The sequence below is a fragment of the Buteo buteo genome, chromosome 11 (assembly GCF_964188355.1).
Source record: "Buteo buteo chromosome 11, bButBut1.hap1.1, whole genome shotgun sequence".
Taxonomy (NCBI): Eukaryota; Metazoa; Chordata; class Aves; order Accipitriformes; family Accipitridae; genus Buteo; species Buteo buteo.
Genome location: NC_134181.1, coordinates 31,607,940 through 31,623,967, shown reverse-complemented (window position 1 = coordinate 31,623,967; position 16,028 = coordinate 31,607,940). Strand labels below are relative to the sequence as shown.

General features: G+C 40.4%; 2 protein-coding genes across 5 annotated transcripts; both read right to left on the bottom strand.

The window, feature by feature from the left end:
- Nucleotides 1-110: 110 nt before the first annotated feature.
- On the bottom strand, nt 111-8,725 carry DDX55 (DEAD-box helicase 55). Of its 3 annotated transcripts, XM_075041412.1 has the most exons (14): nt 8,567-8,724; nt 8,142-8,192; nt 7,967-8,053; nt 7,272-7,363; nt 7,096-7,158; nt 6,222-6,371; nt 5,555-5,744; nt 4,913-4,995; nt 4,382-4,513; nt 3,286-3,378; nt 2,501-2,615; nt 1,630-1,798; nt 962-1,254; nt 111-474 (listed from the first exon to the last, which is right to left on the bottom strand). In XM_075041412.1, the coding sequence occupies exons 1-14, from the start codon at nt 8,672-8,674 to the stop codon at nt 307-309; spliced, it is 1,794 nt and encodes a 597-aa protein (XP_074897513.1). In that variant the 5' UTR covers nt 8,675-8,724; the 3' UTR covers nt 111-306. The 3 variants fall into 3 exon arrangements, with proteins under 3 accessions (XP_074897513.1, XP_074897514.1, XP_074897515.1); XM_075041413.1 differs by lacking the exon at nt 7,096-7,158 and having other exon boundaries at nt 8,567-8,725; XM_075041414.1 differs by lacking the exon at nt 3,286-3,378.
- A 398-nt stretch (nt 8,726-9,123) lies between these two features.
- Nucleotides 9,124-16,028, bottom strand: TMED2 (transmembrane p24 trafficking protein 2). Of its 2 annotated transcripts, XM_075041419.1 has the most exons (5): nt 15,785-16,028; nt 14,214-14,406; nt 13,776-13,796; nt 11,720-11,827; nt 9,124-10,641 (listed from the first exon to the last, which is right to left on the bottom strand). In XM_075041419.1, the coding sequence occupies exons 1-5, from the start codon at nt 15,962-15,964 to the stop codon at nt 10,517-10,519; spliced, it is 627 nt and encodes a 208-aa protein (XP_074897520.1). In that variant the 5' UTR covers nt 15,965-16,028; the 3' UTR covers nt 9,124-10,516. The 2 variants fall into 2 exon arrangements, with proteins under 2 accessions (XP_074897520.1, XP_074897521.1); XM_075041420.1 differs by lacking the exon at nt 13,776-13,796 and having other exon boundaries at nt 9,125-10,641; nt 15,785-16,024.

The following is a 16,028-nucleotide window of genomic DNA, read 5'->3' as shown; positions in this document are numbered from 1 at the left end:
TGGTGTATTCAAACTCATTCTGAGGTATGCTGTTACTTACTGATCTGTGGTACATACCTGAAAGAACCAAAATGAAAACCTACACAAGGCTGCTAATGGAAACCTGCAGCTCCTGCCATGCCACACAAGAGTGGTGCTTTTAGCTTTGTTCTTAACTGCAGGCTTGTTCGTATGTCTTTATGGATGCCAGGTCTCTTTATGAAGAAGTTAGATCAATTCTGTTCTCTGCATCATTATTTTGTTAGAAAAATACAGTTTTATTGAAATAGGCAGTATTTTAATGTAAAAGTGGCGTTAGAATAACTGTCAACCTTCAGACTCTAGTTCAGCAACAGCTTCTACTTTAAGTCTACTCTGGCTGCCTGTTAGTCTCTTCTCAAACTCTTCTTCACTAATTTTTCCCTTTTTTAATCTTTTCAAGAGTCTTGTGTCATTCAGCAGCTCTTCCATATCCTCATCTTCAATATCAGAGCCCTGTTGGCAGTTGAAAAACAACAAATTAGACACAGCCCCAAAAGGTTTTCATTCTGTACAGCTGAACATAAGAGAAGCTTACAACTCAGATTTTGCCAGGAGTATCCAAGCAGGAAATAATACTCAATTTCTACCTAAGAAGCTATCCAATTCTCAGTTACACTCATTGAGAATTGAAAAAGGAAAAAAAAAAGAAAAAGAAATCAAGTACTGTCTACCATCATGCCATACTGCTGGACCTCTGAAAATCCATGCTATTATGCTGGCAGCATTACTGACTAGCATCAGAGTGCTAAGAAGTTATTTTAGTGTTTGGCTTTAAAAAGCTTCTCTATAATTTTTTTATGCTTTGCCTGTCAAGGTCCTAAAAAGTTAATTTACAGTGGTCGGTTCCATTAACCTAAAATCCCATGGCTCTCTGCAATTTCAAAGTATGTATCTATGCTACAGCAATCGCATGCAGTTTAATAGAATGGACACAGTTTACCTCTTCACGCTTCCTTTTAGCTGTTATTTTCTTTTTCTTCTCCTTCTTGGCTTTCTGCTTTGACCAGGCTTTGTTCTTTATGAATTTCTTTTTCCCTCCATTTTCCTGTTTTTCTTTTCTTTGTTGTTCTAATTGCTTTTGTCTCTGTTTTTCCCTATTTTTATCCTTAAATGAAATGGAGTCTGTATTAACAGTGACTGGAGTAAAGTCTGGAAAACATTTTCCTCTTAGTTCAGGCATCTTTGGCATTTTTAACAATGCAAAACCTTTGGCAAGGCTAGCAAAATCCAGATCTGTTAAAATAAAGATTTTAAAGTCAGTTTCCTGCTGGATAAAAAGTTACTTTCACTAAGTCAGTCACAGAAAAAAACATCTTATTGTATTGTTTGCATTCTATACTTAATACTAGTGAAAATACTAAGTCACTTTTATTTATGCTTACGTCAGTTTGGTCAAACTCACTAATTAAATGTTTTCTCTTGAAAACAATGAGAAACAAGTTGCTTGAAAAAATAAGAGTTTTGTCAGAATCTGATACTGCAGAAAGTAAGTCTGAGATCAGGAATCAGTGGTTGAAGCTTGTGGACAAGAAGACTACGTTTTTTCCCAAACCAAATACTGTTTTCTGAAAAGAACAGTAAAAGATACCAGCCTCTGCTGGGAATTACCTTTTATTCGGAAGATGAGATTACATTCGTGTTTGGCATAAGCCTGGACATAAGACACAAAGGCTTTCATTCCTTTCTCAAACACTGCCCGGTCAGCTAGGGCCATGGACTTGAGTTTTGGAAGAAGATCTAACACATTTGTCTGTGGTTTCATTTCCTGCATGGGACACTGAAAGCCAGAGAACAAATACAAAACCGAAGGAAAAGTTCAGCTGGATGATTTTAAACGCACTGTGAAACTTCAAACACACACTTCTTCCCCAGTTAATCTTCAGTCAGCTTTGAGCCCTTTTCCCCCTTCTGCTTGGTTATTTCAACAGCCCCACACAACAGCTGTCCTAGCCCAGCAGAAGAGTTCACACACTGCAGCTCCAGAGGCATAACATCATCTCATGATCTCATGCCTTACCAACCTACGTTCTCATTAGCAGGCCTCTAGAGAATTTATACAATTAATCCCACAAATGCAGGAGCAGGCACAGGAAATTATCCGAGTTAAAAATAAACAGCAGAGAGGGTGGAGTGTATGAACTGGTGGTAGCGGGGTTGGGGGTAGGACTGTAAGCCAGTGCTGCCCTTCTGGAAATGTTCAATCAACACACCCTTAGAAATGAAGAGCCTTTCCTTGCTCGATGCATCACATATTCCTGTTACAAACTCGGGAGATAACACTGGGAGCAATCGTGTTCTACAAGGTAGTTGCATTTGGTGATTAATAAGCAGCTCTTGTCTTTTTTTAACTGTGCAGCTCTGCTAAAACATGACCTACACATATGACCTTAAGTTCTACAAATTCTGATTTCAAAACTCCTATCAGTAAGCCTGTCCACTTGCTCTTTCCTGCTTTGAGGTAGAATAAAAGTTTACTAACCTTTTGGTTGATTGAGAGAAAGTTAACATAAGATTCTTCCATGGGAAGCAAAAATACAAGTGCACTGCCTACATTGCCGATCCGTGCTGTTCGACCACACCGATGCACAAAAGCACTGAAACAACACAATACAGAGCTAACTTAACGGGAGATGCTCAGTCTGATTTTAAAGTACTAGGCAGTAAAAGGGCAAATCTTGTGGAATGGAAAATAGAGAGTGCTACATAATTTGAACTAAACCAATAGGAATTAGTAAAATGCAATAAAAGAGATGTGTAGCAGTGCCACTCAATTGTTAGGACTGTATGCTAAAGCAAGGGGTATCTGTTTTGGGGGTAAAGTTTAAGCAGGTTGTAGGGAGAATTACGACAATGGAAGTTAAAATACATGGAAAAGTGGCTTTCATGTGAGCTTTCAATGTACCATTCCTCGAGCTCTGTCCCCCCTCTCATCTCTGTTCTCATTCACCCTAGTGTCTTACTTCTCGTTATTTGATACTCTCATACTAACCCTTACACCAGAGTGCCTCTTCACACAAATATAAGTGGCGACCACTCATTTGACTTAAGCGCACGCAACACAAAGTCATTTCAATTCATAGCAGTTACAACAAAAATTGCAGTGTTTCAACCTCCCTTGTTCATGCACTGTTTTGTGTGTTCACTCAGACTAACTTCCAGGCAGCGATTAAATGTTTTCCGCAGTTTGGGTTCCCAGTTTATATCTGAACAGTACAGTAACATGACCACAAGTAGAGTAAAGGTTCTTAAGATCTGAAGTTGTACCTCGCACTGCTAGGTGGGTCATACTGTAAAACCCATTGTACTTCTGGAATGTCTATGCCACGGGCCATCACATCAGTGCAAACTAAAATGCCACTAGGAAGAAAAAAAAAACGTATTTTCATTAAACTGTCATTTGAGAAGAGCCAGTCTCCCCCCTGCTGTGTATTCTGCATCTACACTGGAAAATGAGGAACAAAACGTTTTAAAACATTTGTTTTTTGAAAAGAGAAAAAATATTGTAAGGTAGTTGCAGTTTTCACCAACTAAAATTCTACGTAACATTATGAAAAGGAATGTGATTTACATTAGATCACTAAGAAAAATCAATTCCCTATTACAAGTTGTATTTTTAAATCACCATTGCATCCACCACGGCTGAACAGAATGCTGTAAAAGTTTTATTAAAAGACTTAAGTTGTTCTTCCAGTCTGCTGGTAATTATTTTTCTTATAATATAAAATGCTAAAACTCAGGTCCCATGCAATAAAAAAAAAAGGACAGCTAATGAGGCAAGAGTTTCTTAACAACATCCTGCAAAGCTGACAAAGAATACTTTTCTGCAGGTAAATTACAGCATTGTGTGGCCATATTCTTGTTCATATACTAATAAAAGAGTATCCTGGATCTCCACTCTGGTTACCAATCAGGAAAAGGTTCCCTATCGATGGTACGTTTACACAGCAAGGCTAATGTGAAGTTGTAGCATGTGATGGTACAGTGTGCCCAGTTAAAATAGTAGCACTGATAGCAGCAGTAATGACGGGCTTCATAGTGCTATGTTTGGCCAGCCAGCAGCACAAACTACAGAGGGTCCCAGGCTGCAAGATATCCTAAATCCATGTCCCTGCACCTTCCATGCTGCCACACGGATTATCTAAATTAGGCTGGACATGCTCCAGTCACATTTGCACTTTGTTTGTGATCATACTTTGAGTACTTAAGCGTAGTTTGTGTTGTCATAAATACATTCAGAACCAGCTGGTAGCATCTTTCTCCTCAGCACAACGCCACTCTTCCGCCCTAAAGTGGCAGACAAAATTACATATCCCTTACTATTCTTACTTTTGGCTGGCTTAGCCTGTTCATATGTTCTTACCCTGGGAGCTTCCGAAACTCAGTAAAGATCTTGTTACGCTTGTGCTTCATTTTCCCGTGAATGCTCATTATTTTCACTTGTTTAATTAAGGATTCCAAAGCCTTCCCATAGTATTCCACACAGGCACACGTGCTGTTGTGATACAGACAGACATAAAAGCAAAAGATTACGCTGCATTTTTAATCTGGTTTAGACAGCCAAGCTAGAGTGGTCTGAGATCTTTCAAAAATGTACCCTATTGCCTATTTTTATTCAAAATATGTACATCATTTTTATAATTAACATCATAATATCATCTAGAATGCCTTACTTTAAAAATGCATATAAAATTTATGTTTTGCTTAATAAAGTTCAACACAATCCTGACATGAAGCAATGATCAATCTCTTTTTAGGCACCATATTCTACAAGATAGCTATTAAAATTAATTGCTTTTAAAATAGTTGTGTCCTTGTCAACATAGGGCACAGTTTTGGAATTTAAGTAATAAAACACCATACTGTTTTCACAATGAAACACAAACAGAATTACCTGAAAAAGACTAGATGTTTTTCCTGTTTGTGCTGTCGAAGAAAATGCACCAACTGATTAAATTTTTCATCTGCTTTGCAGATCTATACAATGTGAAAGAAAAAAAAAATAAGAAAATGGACTTGATACAAAGTGATCTGCCAGTTTCCTCCATTCATTGTGCACTGATAAATGCCTACAGGCATAATTTCATAATACTGACCATTTGTACCACGGTTCATCATGTGGAATATTACTCTTTTATGTATCTTAAGTAAAAACAAATACTTAAGCTCCCAGTCTTCCCATCCCCAGCCACAATACCTCTCCTGCAGTATTACCTCAAGTATCCCTCAGCTACTTTTCTGGACTTGCCAAAGTCTCGTCCCATACCCATTCACTACAAGCAGGTCAAGGAGCCACAGCACTGCAGCTAGTTTAGGGTTACAACTCCTGGCCAGCTAAACAAAACCCACAGAGCAGGAAACAAGAGGGTTGCTGATTTACATCTTTCTCCTTAGCTTGGTTACTGATCTTTGGAGAACCTGCAAAAGTCTTTGAGACTTCTCGTTCCTCTATTAATGTGATCCTAACTGGCCAAGATAGAACCAGGAAAAAAGAAGAGGGGAACAAGAAACCATCACAAAGCACAGAGGTTCGCACCATATAATAGTTCTCCAGGCGTGTTGGAGTTTTCTGTGTGTTGCTTGCTGCCATTCCCTTCTCTTTCACGGAGATGCGGACAGGATTCCGGAGGCCTGCTCTCACCAGGTTCTCCACCTCTTGAGTTTGAGTTGCTGAGAACAGACCTGTCCGTCTCTGCTTGGGCAAAAAGTCCAGAATGGCATTTAAACTGCAAGTAAGCACATGTAAAACATAACTGTCCCAAGACTTCCCTCAGAAAGAAGTTTAATCACTGGAAGTAAGAGCTTACAAACAAAATAGTTTTTATTATCAAATGCCAATCTTCTATTGAACTAATTACCTTAACTTTGAGAGAAAAAGAGACATCAAAGCTTATTTGTTGAAGTGTTTTAAGCCATTCTGATGTGTAAATAATGATACTTAATCAAGCATTAATATAGCATGTGCTAATATAGATCAGAAAAAAAGACATTTTAAACTCTGTATTCATCAAGGATCCACTCTTTCCTGATTCTCTTCCCCCTTAGCAATTGCTTTATGTAACCTTCGGAGCAAGGAGAGATAAAAGAACAAAACAGAAGAAATCTAACTTTAGAGGTCATTGTAGGCCACGCTCATTCACATCAATCATATATGAACTCATTTAAAACTTCAGAAGTATTACCAAAATTTATTATTTAAATACCTTGCTTCAAAGCCCATATCTAGAAGTCTGTCTGCTTCATCTAATACCAACACATCAAGAGACTTCACACAACTTGCTAGATCCAGCCCATCTGCTTTTCTTCTGAACAGATCCTCCAAGCGGCCCGGTGTGGCTACAATGATGTTCCCACTGTTTGTGAACAAGACATGTAGCAATTTTGTAACTGTGCAAGATAAGGACTCTGGGGGAGCTGCCAACATTATTATCACAGCAGAAACCTGTACACAAGTTGACTGCATTCTTCAATAAAACAATTTCATTTTGTCACTTCTAACTCTATTCATGTCTCAGTGCCTTTCAGACACTATGTTGATGGGAGAAAAACAATCAGGTGAAAGCACACCATTTGTGATAAGAAAAGTTTAGAATATAATCAGCAACTATGGAAAGCAACTATCAGCTAGAAGAAATATTTGGTACCTCTATGCAAAAGCCAGTGGCAAATATGATTGCTTCAAGACTTCATCATCTGTATGAGCACCAGTTCCAGAAAATTATTCATCAGCACAGTCTCAATCTCACTAGAGCCTACTGCTAGTACAACATTTACAAGAAAGAAGGAACTGAAATATTCAGTGAAGAGTTTTCAGCTCACCATGCTGCACACTGTTCTTCACCCAAACAGCATGTAAATGATACTGATTTCACATATGATCCTTTCCTGTTATCTCATTATGGCGTATCTCACCCAAGGAAAAGAATCCACAACTTCCTCAGCATACACCTAACCTACTCATGCATTACCATCAAATTTTAGCACCAGCAAGACCAAAGCCCTAATCTCAAAACCCTAAGGACACGGAGAAAACCATGGCTGCAAGGTACTGATAAAAGTTATTGACAATCAACTCACCCGTGTTCTTTAAATTTTTCAACATCTTCCATGGGATTCCTACCACCAATTAAAAGAATCTGACTAAGACAATAAAACAGAAAGATTTAGGTCATCTTTAAGTTTTGCTAGTGTACGAATGACAGAAGTCCAAAAAAAAAGGAACTGTGGTCACAACAAGCCTAAAGTTCACTCACCTAAACCTGGGGAAGTGTTTTGTGAAATGTGATAGCACCTCATCAATTTGAATAGCTAATTCTCTCGTTGGTGTGATAATTACAGCTCCAACCTGCACATGAAAAACAAAAGGAATTTGTGGAAAATAACAGACTAGAAGTAAGATTTGGGCAAAATTCTCCCTTACAAGCTAAGCGAATACGAGCCATATTTATGATCCCAGTTTTAGACTAAACATTTCCACAGAAACACAATAAAGTATACAAAATAACACAAAATATCTATGAAAGAGGCATTATACCAATGTGCAAAATACCTCTGCTCAAAGAACAGTTTCTAATAATGACATTTAATAGCAAGTAACAGTGCAAGCTCCCCATACACTAAAATGTATTCCAAGTCAATGGATGTTAAAAAGCATTCAAAGACTCTTTTTTGCAGTACATCATTGTATTTGCTATTTTAAGACATTTTTGTAACAGCTCAGAAACCTGTTTTGACCATGTCAAATAAGAAGCTGTATCTAAGTGCAAAGAAAGCATCCTAATATTTATTTTCAAGTTTTAAACAGTTTGCTGTTACTGCTCTATCAAAGAGCTGAGCACATAGTCACTTTATGTGTATGCAATTTTCCTTATTGGTACTTTTCCTGAAGTCCCCAAATCTTGTTGGCACTTCATAAAAGTATACTCAGAACTGAATAACTTGATCTTACCTGCATTTTCTTTAATTTTTCTTCCCGTCTGAGAAGAATTTCCAGTATGGGAATGACAAATGCTAAGGTTTTGCCACTGCCTGTTACCTGTGAGACAGGAAACAGAGTCAGCCCTCCCTCAGCTCCAGAGACAAACCAAGAAAAGCAATAGACTCAACCAAGAAAAAGCACTCACCGCTTCTGCTGCAACATCTTTGTTATTCATGAAGAGTGGAATGGTGGCAGACTAAAAAAAAGAAAAACATCACATGAACGGTTGAATTGGCTACGGTGGAAGTAAATCTCACAGAGGCTAAATCCCCACAAGAGACATCCAAGCTCTCTCTAACCATTACCCAGGCAGAGCCAGTGACTGGAAGCCAAGGGCTGCTGCAAAATCCAGTGACCGCTCCGACCTGCGCCCTCGGGGCTGCGACCGAGCCCCCCGACACCGCCCAGAGGGGACGGCGCAGCCCGTCCCCAGACCAGCACGGGCTGGCCCAGGCGCTGCTGACACCGCCCGCACCCTCCTTCCTCAGGCCCTGCCTCCGCGCCGGTGCCCCGGCTCCCCATTCCCCGGGACAACCGCAGGCCTGGGGCCGGCGGGGAGCGTCCCCTCACCTGCACCGGGGTCATGCGGGCGAAGCCGAGCTCCCGCAGCGCTTGCAGCACGCCCGGACTCAGCGCCACGGGCAGCGACTCCCAGCTCCCCTCAGTCACCGCCTCCATCTTGGACGGGCGGCTCGGCCCCGTCCGCCGCCCGGCCTCTCCCCCCACGCCCCGGGGTCCGGCCTCAGCGGGGCCGCCCGGAAACAGGCGCCGCAGCACTTTGGTTCCGCGTCCGCTGCCTCCCGCCTCACCCTGTGGGTTTTTTGCCTCCTCTCAGAGAGAACTGGGCAGTAAACACCTGGCTATAGTAAAAAAAAAAAAAAAAAAAATCATATTTCTGTGGCAAGCGGCCTATCATAGCAAGTACTTCTGCGGGTCATACAGGAGCACTGTGACACCCAGCTGCCCGGGGTGGAGCAGCAAACTCATTCTACATTTAGAATTACCTGCGATTTCTTCTACCCGCCCATGGAGTGGGATGAATTCCTGATATCCTAAGAGATACTCTGTGAAAAAGCTTTGTGCTAAACTATACTTCCTTAAACTATCAAAGAGAAAAAAAAACACCCTAAAGTCACTTTTTTTTTTAAAGAATTTGTTTATTTATCGAACCTGGGTCATATTTAGATTCACAAGCAATTTTTAAATGTACATCTTAGAATTCAATTTTAAGTGTTTTACACAAAAATATTGGCACACAACAGTTACAATAAGGTGTAACAGCCACCTTTCTGAAGAACTGCTGCAAGTGTTTGCCCAAGGTTGAAAAAACTTTACCCGGAACATGAAAACCTGTAACAAATTTTAAATTAATTGTACAAAACTGTTGTGTGTTACTTGTAGAGGCTCACCCCTGGAAAAGACCCCACCCCACCCCCAAAAATGATTACAACTAATATACATCAGTCACAACATAATCCTGGCTCAGCACCCACATCAGACGCTTCTTTAATTTTTAAACCAATCTTCAGATACCGAGGAAAGTAACTTTATACAAAAACAAATCTACATGTGCCTGAAAACAAAAACACACCAGTATTTAGCATTATGCTAATTATGATCAGATAATGGCAGAGACTGCCACTTAACTTAAATACAAGGGCTGCATAGCATCGCAATAAACCCCCAGAATCATTAACCCTTTGGCACCAGGAATCCAGATTTCCTGAACACTAACGCATTCTGCAAGAGCGCCAACAGTCTGAGCTTTGGACCTGCAAAAACCAAAGGGTTAACCATTGTTTGCCAAGACACTGCACACAACTGGCTTCAATATAAAACCTGTGAAAGACTAAAAACCATACGATGAACATTCGGTAATGAGAGGAGAAAATGTATTTTCGTATCGACCATTTAATTTAAAAGAACTTTGGGAATAAGTTGATGTAATTAGGATCGTTACTGAAGACTTTCTTTTAAATAGCAACTAGGTATGAATACTAGATCGGAAGTGGTCAGCTGTCTTCTGTTCATTATCAGAACAAAGTTCCAATCGCTTCTCCTTGGCAGTTTATGTAAGTGAAGAAGGGATTATTTTGATTTCATAACACCTACTGCAGGGTTAAAGATGTCAGAAATGCAAACAGTCATGTTAGGGCCTTGGACCGTTTCCCTAGATAGAACTGCAAGTACTTAGGAAAACAGGAAAAAAAAGTTAGAAAAGACATCAACATTGCTTGTTACTACAGTTGAAATACAGCATTTGCAGCTTGCTTGGACCTCGCTTAGCATACAGACTAGGCAGATTTAAGTGAAAAAAATTATGCCAATTAAGTGACAAGATTTCAGCACAGCTTTTGCTACAGAAGATATATAAAAACAATTCATTTTTAACTAGGAAGGAAGGAACATAAGCAAATAAGTTTTACAGTTCAGTAAAGAGGGTTCAGAAACTAAGTGACTTTTTTGTGACCAGGATGTTTGGTAGACAGTGAACTGAAATCCGGGACCAGAAAAGTACTCTTAAACAACCCTTCGGACTTCAAAAAACCTCTTCAGGTAGTAGATTTGTCCCAGTGTCATGGCAACTAGTACAAGAGCTTCAAAGAATGACCAAAGAACCACTCTGCTGTTTGTGTTGTCATTAACTGGAAAAAAAAAAAAAAAAAAGAAAAAAGTAGTAAGTAACAAAGCATTTAAAACAAACTTAAGACACACTTTGTCACTGAAACTTAAGTGCTGCACATAACCCACTGATATTTGTATCACGTCATTACAAGTGTCCCAGAAGGACTCTGCAATCTTGGAGATGAGATCTGAGAGCTGAGGAGGGGGTATTTTTCTGAACAGCTTGAACTGTGCTATGCAATGTTAAAACATCCGGTTTTAACCTCAACTTTGGACATACACTGCAGCATCTTTCTCTATTCTGCCCACCTTCAAAGAGGCCAGACAGAAGCTTGTAACTGCCAAACAGAAGCCACTTGCTTTTTCAAGTAATGGTTGCATATTACAGTCTCAAAGTCAAGTGGGCAATTTCTAAAGGTTCATCATCTTTGGTTCTAAAAATTTAGCATTTTCTTAAATCAGACCATTAGTAACAAAAGTCATAAAACTGTAGATACTCATAGGTTCAAAAAGTTATGGGGACAGTGCTTTAATATAATGTTGTATTTTTACATTAAAAATATTTGCCCTTTATTCTCACTGGGCTTCCCCTAATGCACCACTTAGCGCTCTCAGTCATACTTTAAAGCTGTATTTCAGAAAGTGAGGGTTGTGACTCGAGAGTTAACCATATTCTATACTTGGAAACAACAGTAGTTCTGCTCTATTTCAGCAAAATATTAAAAAAAAAAAAACTTTAGTTCAATTATTAAGCTACACCCACTTTAAGGATGAAGTAATAGTTCAACCAAAGTCTAGCCCTGGGAACCATACCATTACTGATATCTTCGTGAATATGCCATTCAAAGAACTATAGAATTTACACCAATTAAGGAATGATTGTTTTGCGTAACAATCTATTACATAAGAGGTAAGCCAATTTAAAGAAGATTGAAACATCAACTACATTCTTTACTGTGTGGGCAGGTCCTTCAGAACTTGTTCTAATATTTATTTTTTTTTTAGTAACTTGGAATAGCTTTCATGGGCTTGTATTTTAAATCACATTTTGTAAATTCATCTGAGAGGGGAGAAGGCATTTAAGTCAAAGACACATACTTGCTCTATGTATTCTTTCACGAACTTCCATGTACTCCTGTTCGTGCTTTACAGCTGTCATGGCCACTGCTAACTCATTAATCATCTCTTCTAGCTTGTTCTGATGAGCTGTGGAATAATTTCAGAAGCATCAGAAAGTTTGTTACTGACTCAAAAACCAATTTGTTAAAATTTATGAACAGTTACATTTAATTTCTTGTCGCATAAGTTCTGAAAAATGCAGTCTGTACAACTGAAAACTTTCTATCTTTACAGCAAAGTAAAGTTTAGCTTTCCTAGTGCCACTTTTCCTAACACGTCTCTATGGTATTTAATAAATGGGAAAACTTTCTCCACATCCAACTAGAAGGCAGAAGACACACAATTTAGAGTCAGTACAGACCACTTATTTCCAATATGAGCATACTTTTCCAGAAAAACGGAATGTAAGAACACATGAGATCAATACCACACACTAGTATCTATTTTGCCAATATCGTCCAACATATTCCAAGCAAATTGTCTTAACATTACAGCTTTTCCTAGTTGTTAAGCTTGCAAAAATAGAACGACTGAGAATTTAGCTTAAGATCATGATGCTGGCAAAACGAGATCACTTTCTGAAGCAACATTTCATATCTTGTGATCTTCCAGTTTAGCTGAAGCACAGCATTCAGCAGAAACAATGCCAAAGGGGCCTGGCAGAGGGCAGGAACTGGCTTCAGGTTCTGGTATGTCGTGAAAGCAGAAAAGGAAAATACCAAACCAATGATAACAGAAAACTAGCTTGAGAGAGTTCAGCAAATGGAAGGATCAGAGATCCAAGATTTAGCGATTTGACATCAATCACAGCATCTTTTAAATACACTCATGCTCAAAGAACTGTCCATTTACAAATTTATAAATTATGCAAGTAATTTTCAAAGTTTTCTAGCATCAAGAGAAGTTCAAGATACCATTCCACAGACACACCCCGGGCAATCAGCTCTCAAAAAAAGTCACAAAAACCAACACATTTGCCATTGAAGGGACATACGTGACTTTCAAGCTACCTTATTATGTTTTTATTTATAAACTAAGTGTTTCAGATCACAATCTGAAAATAAAGCTATTCAAAATACACACCTTATGGGGAAGAGTCAAAGAGAGGACCAGAGAATAACTCATACAAGTTACAATTAAAATCTAAATAGTTGTGTAAACCACACTCACTTTGCTAATAACGTAAATCCCTTACTTTCACTGCCAACTGGTCATTGCAATAAGTGCAGTTTATCAGTAAGAGAAGAAATTACAGTTGCAGGGATTGTTTACACCCACTCCAAAAAAATACACTCAAGAAAAAGTGTTTGCCCTAAAAATTTAAAGCTACACTACTATTTACAACAGATATATTCAGACTCAATAAAAGATTTAACTGAGTCTTTCTGCAGAAAAACAGAAGTTAGGAAGTTGTTACTTTTTAAGTGATATCTAGCACTCAATGCACACAGTTATTTGCTTGCTAAAACAGAAAACAAGATTTTTTTGCCTTTCTAGCTAGTTAGTGATTTCTAAATAAAAACTTTGTCACTTGTTACCCAATACATTCATTTATTTCTTTTACAGCAAATTACAAGTTTGAAGTTTTTCCCCTTGTGACACTACTGATAATTCGTAAGCTAAAAGAAGGAGCTTATTGCTTCCAAAAGCCCTTCATTACTCAACACCCACTTTAGCAATAGAAAGCAAATACTGTCTAAAATATCCAGTGTTCTTGGATGTTCAGTGTTTTAGTTTAATTTCACCTAAAACTCCTGATTAAGTCTTCTGTTAGCCATAAATAACCACCTGAAGACAAACTGTCACGGACAGTTCAAGGACCTGATCCCAAGAGCTGCTAACTATATAAACATCTCGATGGAAGCTTGCAGGTGCTCAGCATTGCTCAGAATCAGACCTTTTATGTAGTTTATTAAAGAAGACATTCTCATGCTACAAACAAATGTTACAGAGAAAAAGCAAACGTTAGCTGTTAGTGAATAAACATATGCAAAAGACAAGATGCTAATGAGCTTTCAAAAAGCAGTACACATACCATCCCAGGTATCTCCACCACCTAGAGAAAAGTGTAAGAGATGAACACAAGTACAGGACAAAAGGCTGCAGATAAAACAGTAATTTACACAGCTAAGAAAATTTTTATATTAGCACATTTATCAAAGAGCTCAACTAATGCATGTAGTAGTCTACATACTGCTGAGCAAACTAGAAATCAGAGAATGAACCTGATGAAAAGACTAAGGATGAAAGCATTAGTTTCTGCAGATGGCCAAGTGATTCCCTGGTGATTTTGCGCTAAATCATGTAATGAGATCTAAAACCATCCATATCCATTTTAGCTGTGCAAGAGAACAGCTAAATAGACAGTCTGAAGAAACAGGAATTGTGAGATCCCTAGTCAAGTTCAGAAGTCATGCACATAGGGAAAAAGCTCCTGAGCCAGAGCTCATTTCTTTACAGGAGTCTTCCTCACCTTCTGTCTCCATGTCTTGCCCCTTTGGAGCTTCCCCGATATCAATAGTGAACATCACTATCTTGGGAGTCATGGTGGACATTCTGTTGCTAAAGCAAAACTTGTAAGTCCCATCCATGTGGGCGGCAAACGTGTATTTTCCACTGGACTCTCGATCGCCTTTATAAATTCCTTTATTATCAGGCCCTGTAATCTGGATGGGGAAAACAAATTATCATACATTTTATTTAAAATACAGCGGTTTTAAATACACCATTACAGCACTGCATGCATATTCTGAAATTATCCGGTCAGATTTACCAATACCATCTGTAATCTGACTGGTTTGGCATTCTTAATACTTTCCCTCTCACAAGTCAACAGCAGTGATGTGTTTTTCTGCACAGAGATATTTATTTTTTTTAAAAAAACGAAAACAAACCAAAAAACTTCTTGGTAAAGAAAACCATACATAAGCCTCTCTTACTGGCCAAGATTACTGACCTTCCATACTCAAGATAAGAAGCATTCAAGAACAAGTAAACCAGCTATTGACAGCCCTGGCTGTTAGCCAAATTAACAACTGCAGGCGAAACCTTATGTCTGACGTTTGAAGGAAAACAAAAAGGGAAGAAAGACGTTCTCCCATATGTCAATACTATTGCATTGACAATACAATAGTAACTGACTACAGTTGTGTAATGCTGCAGTTACCGTTTCCAATGGACTACCGGCCTGAATACGGAGCGCTCAGGGTGACTGTGATCTTAAGACTTCCATCCCATCAGGCAACGGAAGCGACATCTGAACGGGATTTCATAGCTTCCTGACTCTGTCCCGTATTCGAGCAATGCGTAATTTTAAACAATTATATTCATTCTCAGCACAACTCTCTCATGATGAATTTATCCCAAACAACCATCTACTCTTCACCAAGACAGAAGGAATTTTTTTTATTTTTCTCTTACCAGTGTGAGCGAGGCCTCATTGAGGAAAAGGACTTACCTACAACTTTCCGGACAGCAAACAACCTGATTAAAGACAACACCTTCTGATTCAAGGGGAGACACGCTGCTCCCAGAATAAGCAACAGGTTTTCGTAAAGACTAATCCTATTCCTTCTTCCCGCCAAACAGTTTATTATGACAAGCCTACACCGAGCAAAATGACGAAGAAAACCTCCAGAGAACGGCCCCGAAAGCAGGAAGACTGCCTCCCACAGCAACAGCAGAAACGACGAGCAGCCTTAGCCGAGGCACCTCGTCCCCTCCCGGACCGCCCAGGCCACCCGCCGAGGCCCGGGAGCACTCCTGTCCAGCAAGCCGACGGCGAGACCGCCCCACGGAGCCCCGGCGGCGAGGCGGGACCGTCCCAAACTTCACGGACGGTTTTTCAACCCCCCTCAAATCGGCGTTCGCCCCCTCGCCTCCACAGGGCACCGACGCCGCTGCCTTCCCGGGCGCTGCCCCGAGCCGCCACGGCCTCCCCACCCCCGCACCCGGCGCGCAGGGCCCGGCCGCCGGGGCAGCCCTCCCCCTCAGCACGGCACCCGCGGCCCAAGGTCAGCCCGCCGCGGCAGCGTCCCGCCTCACCTCCACGTCGATGTCCAGGAAGCCCCCCTCCGCCACCTCGAAGATGAGCCCCATCTTCGTGCCGGAGGGCACCCGCTCCAGGAAGCACTCCTCAGCGTGCGCGTCGATGCTGACGAAGTAGGCGGCAGCCGGGGCCGCCAGCGCGGCCAGCAGCGCCAGCACCGCCCGCACCGGCGACATGGCGGAGCCCAGCGGGAGGGGGCACCGAGCGGCGGGCCAGCAGGAAAAGGGGAGGGGGGCTTCC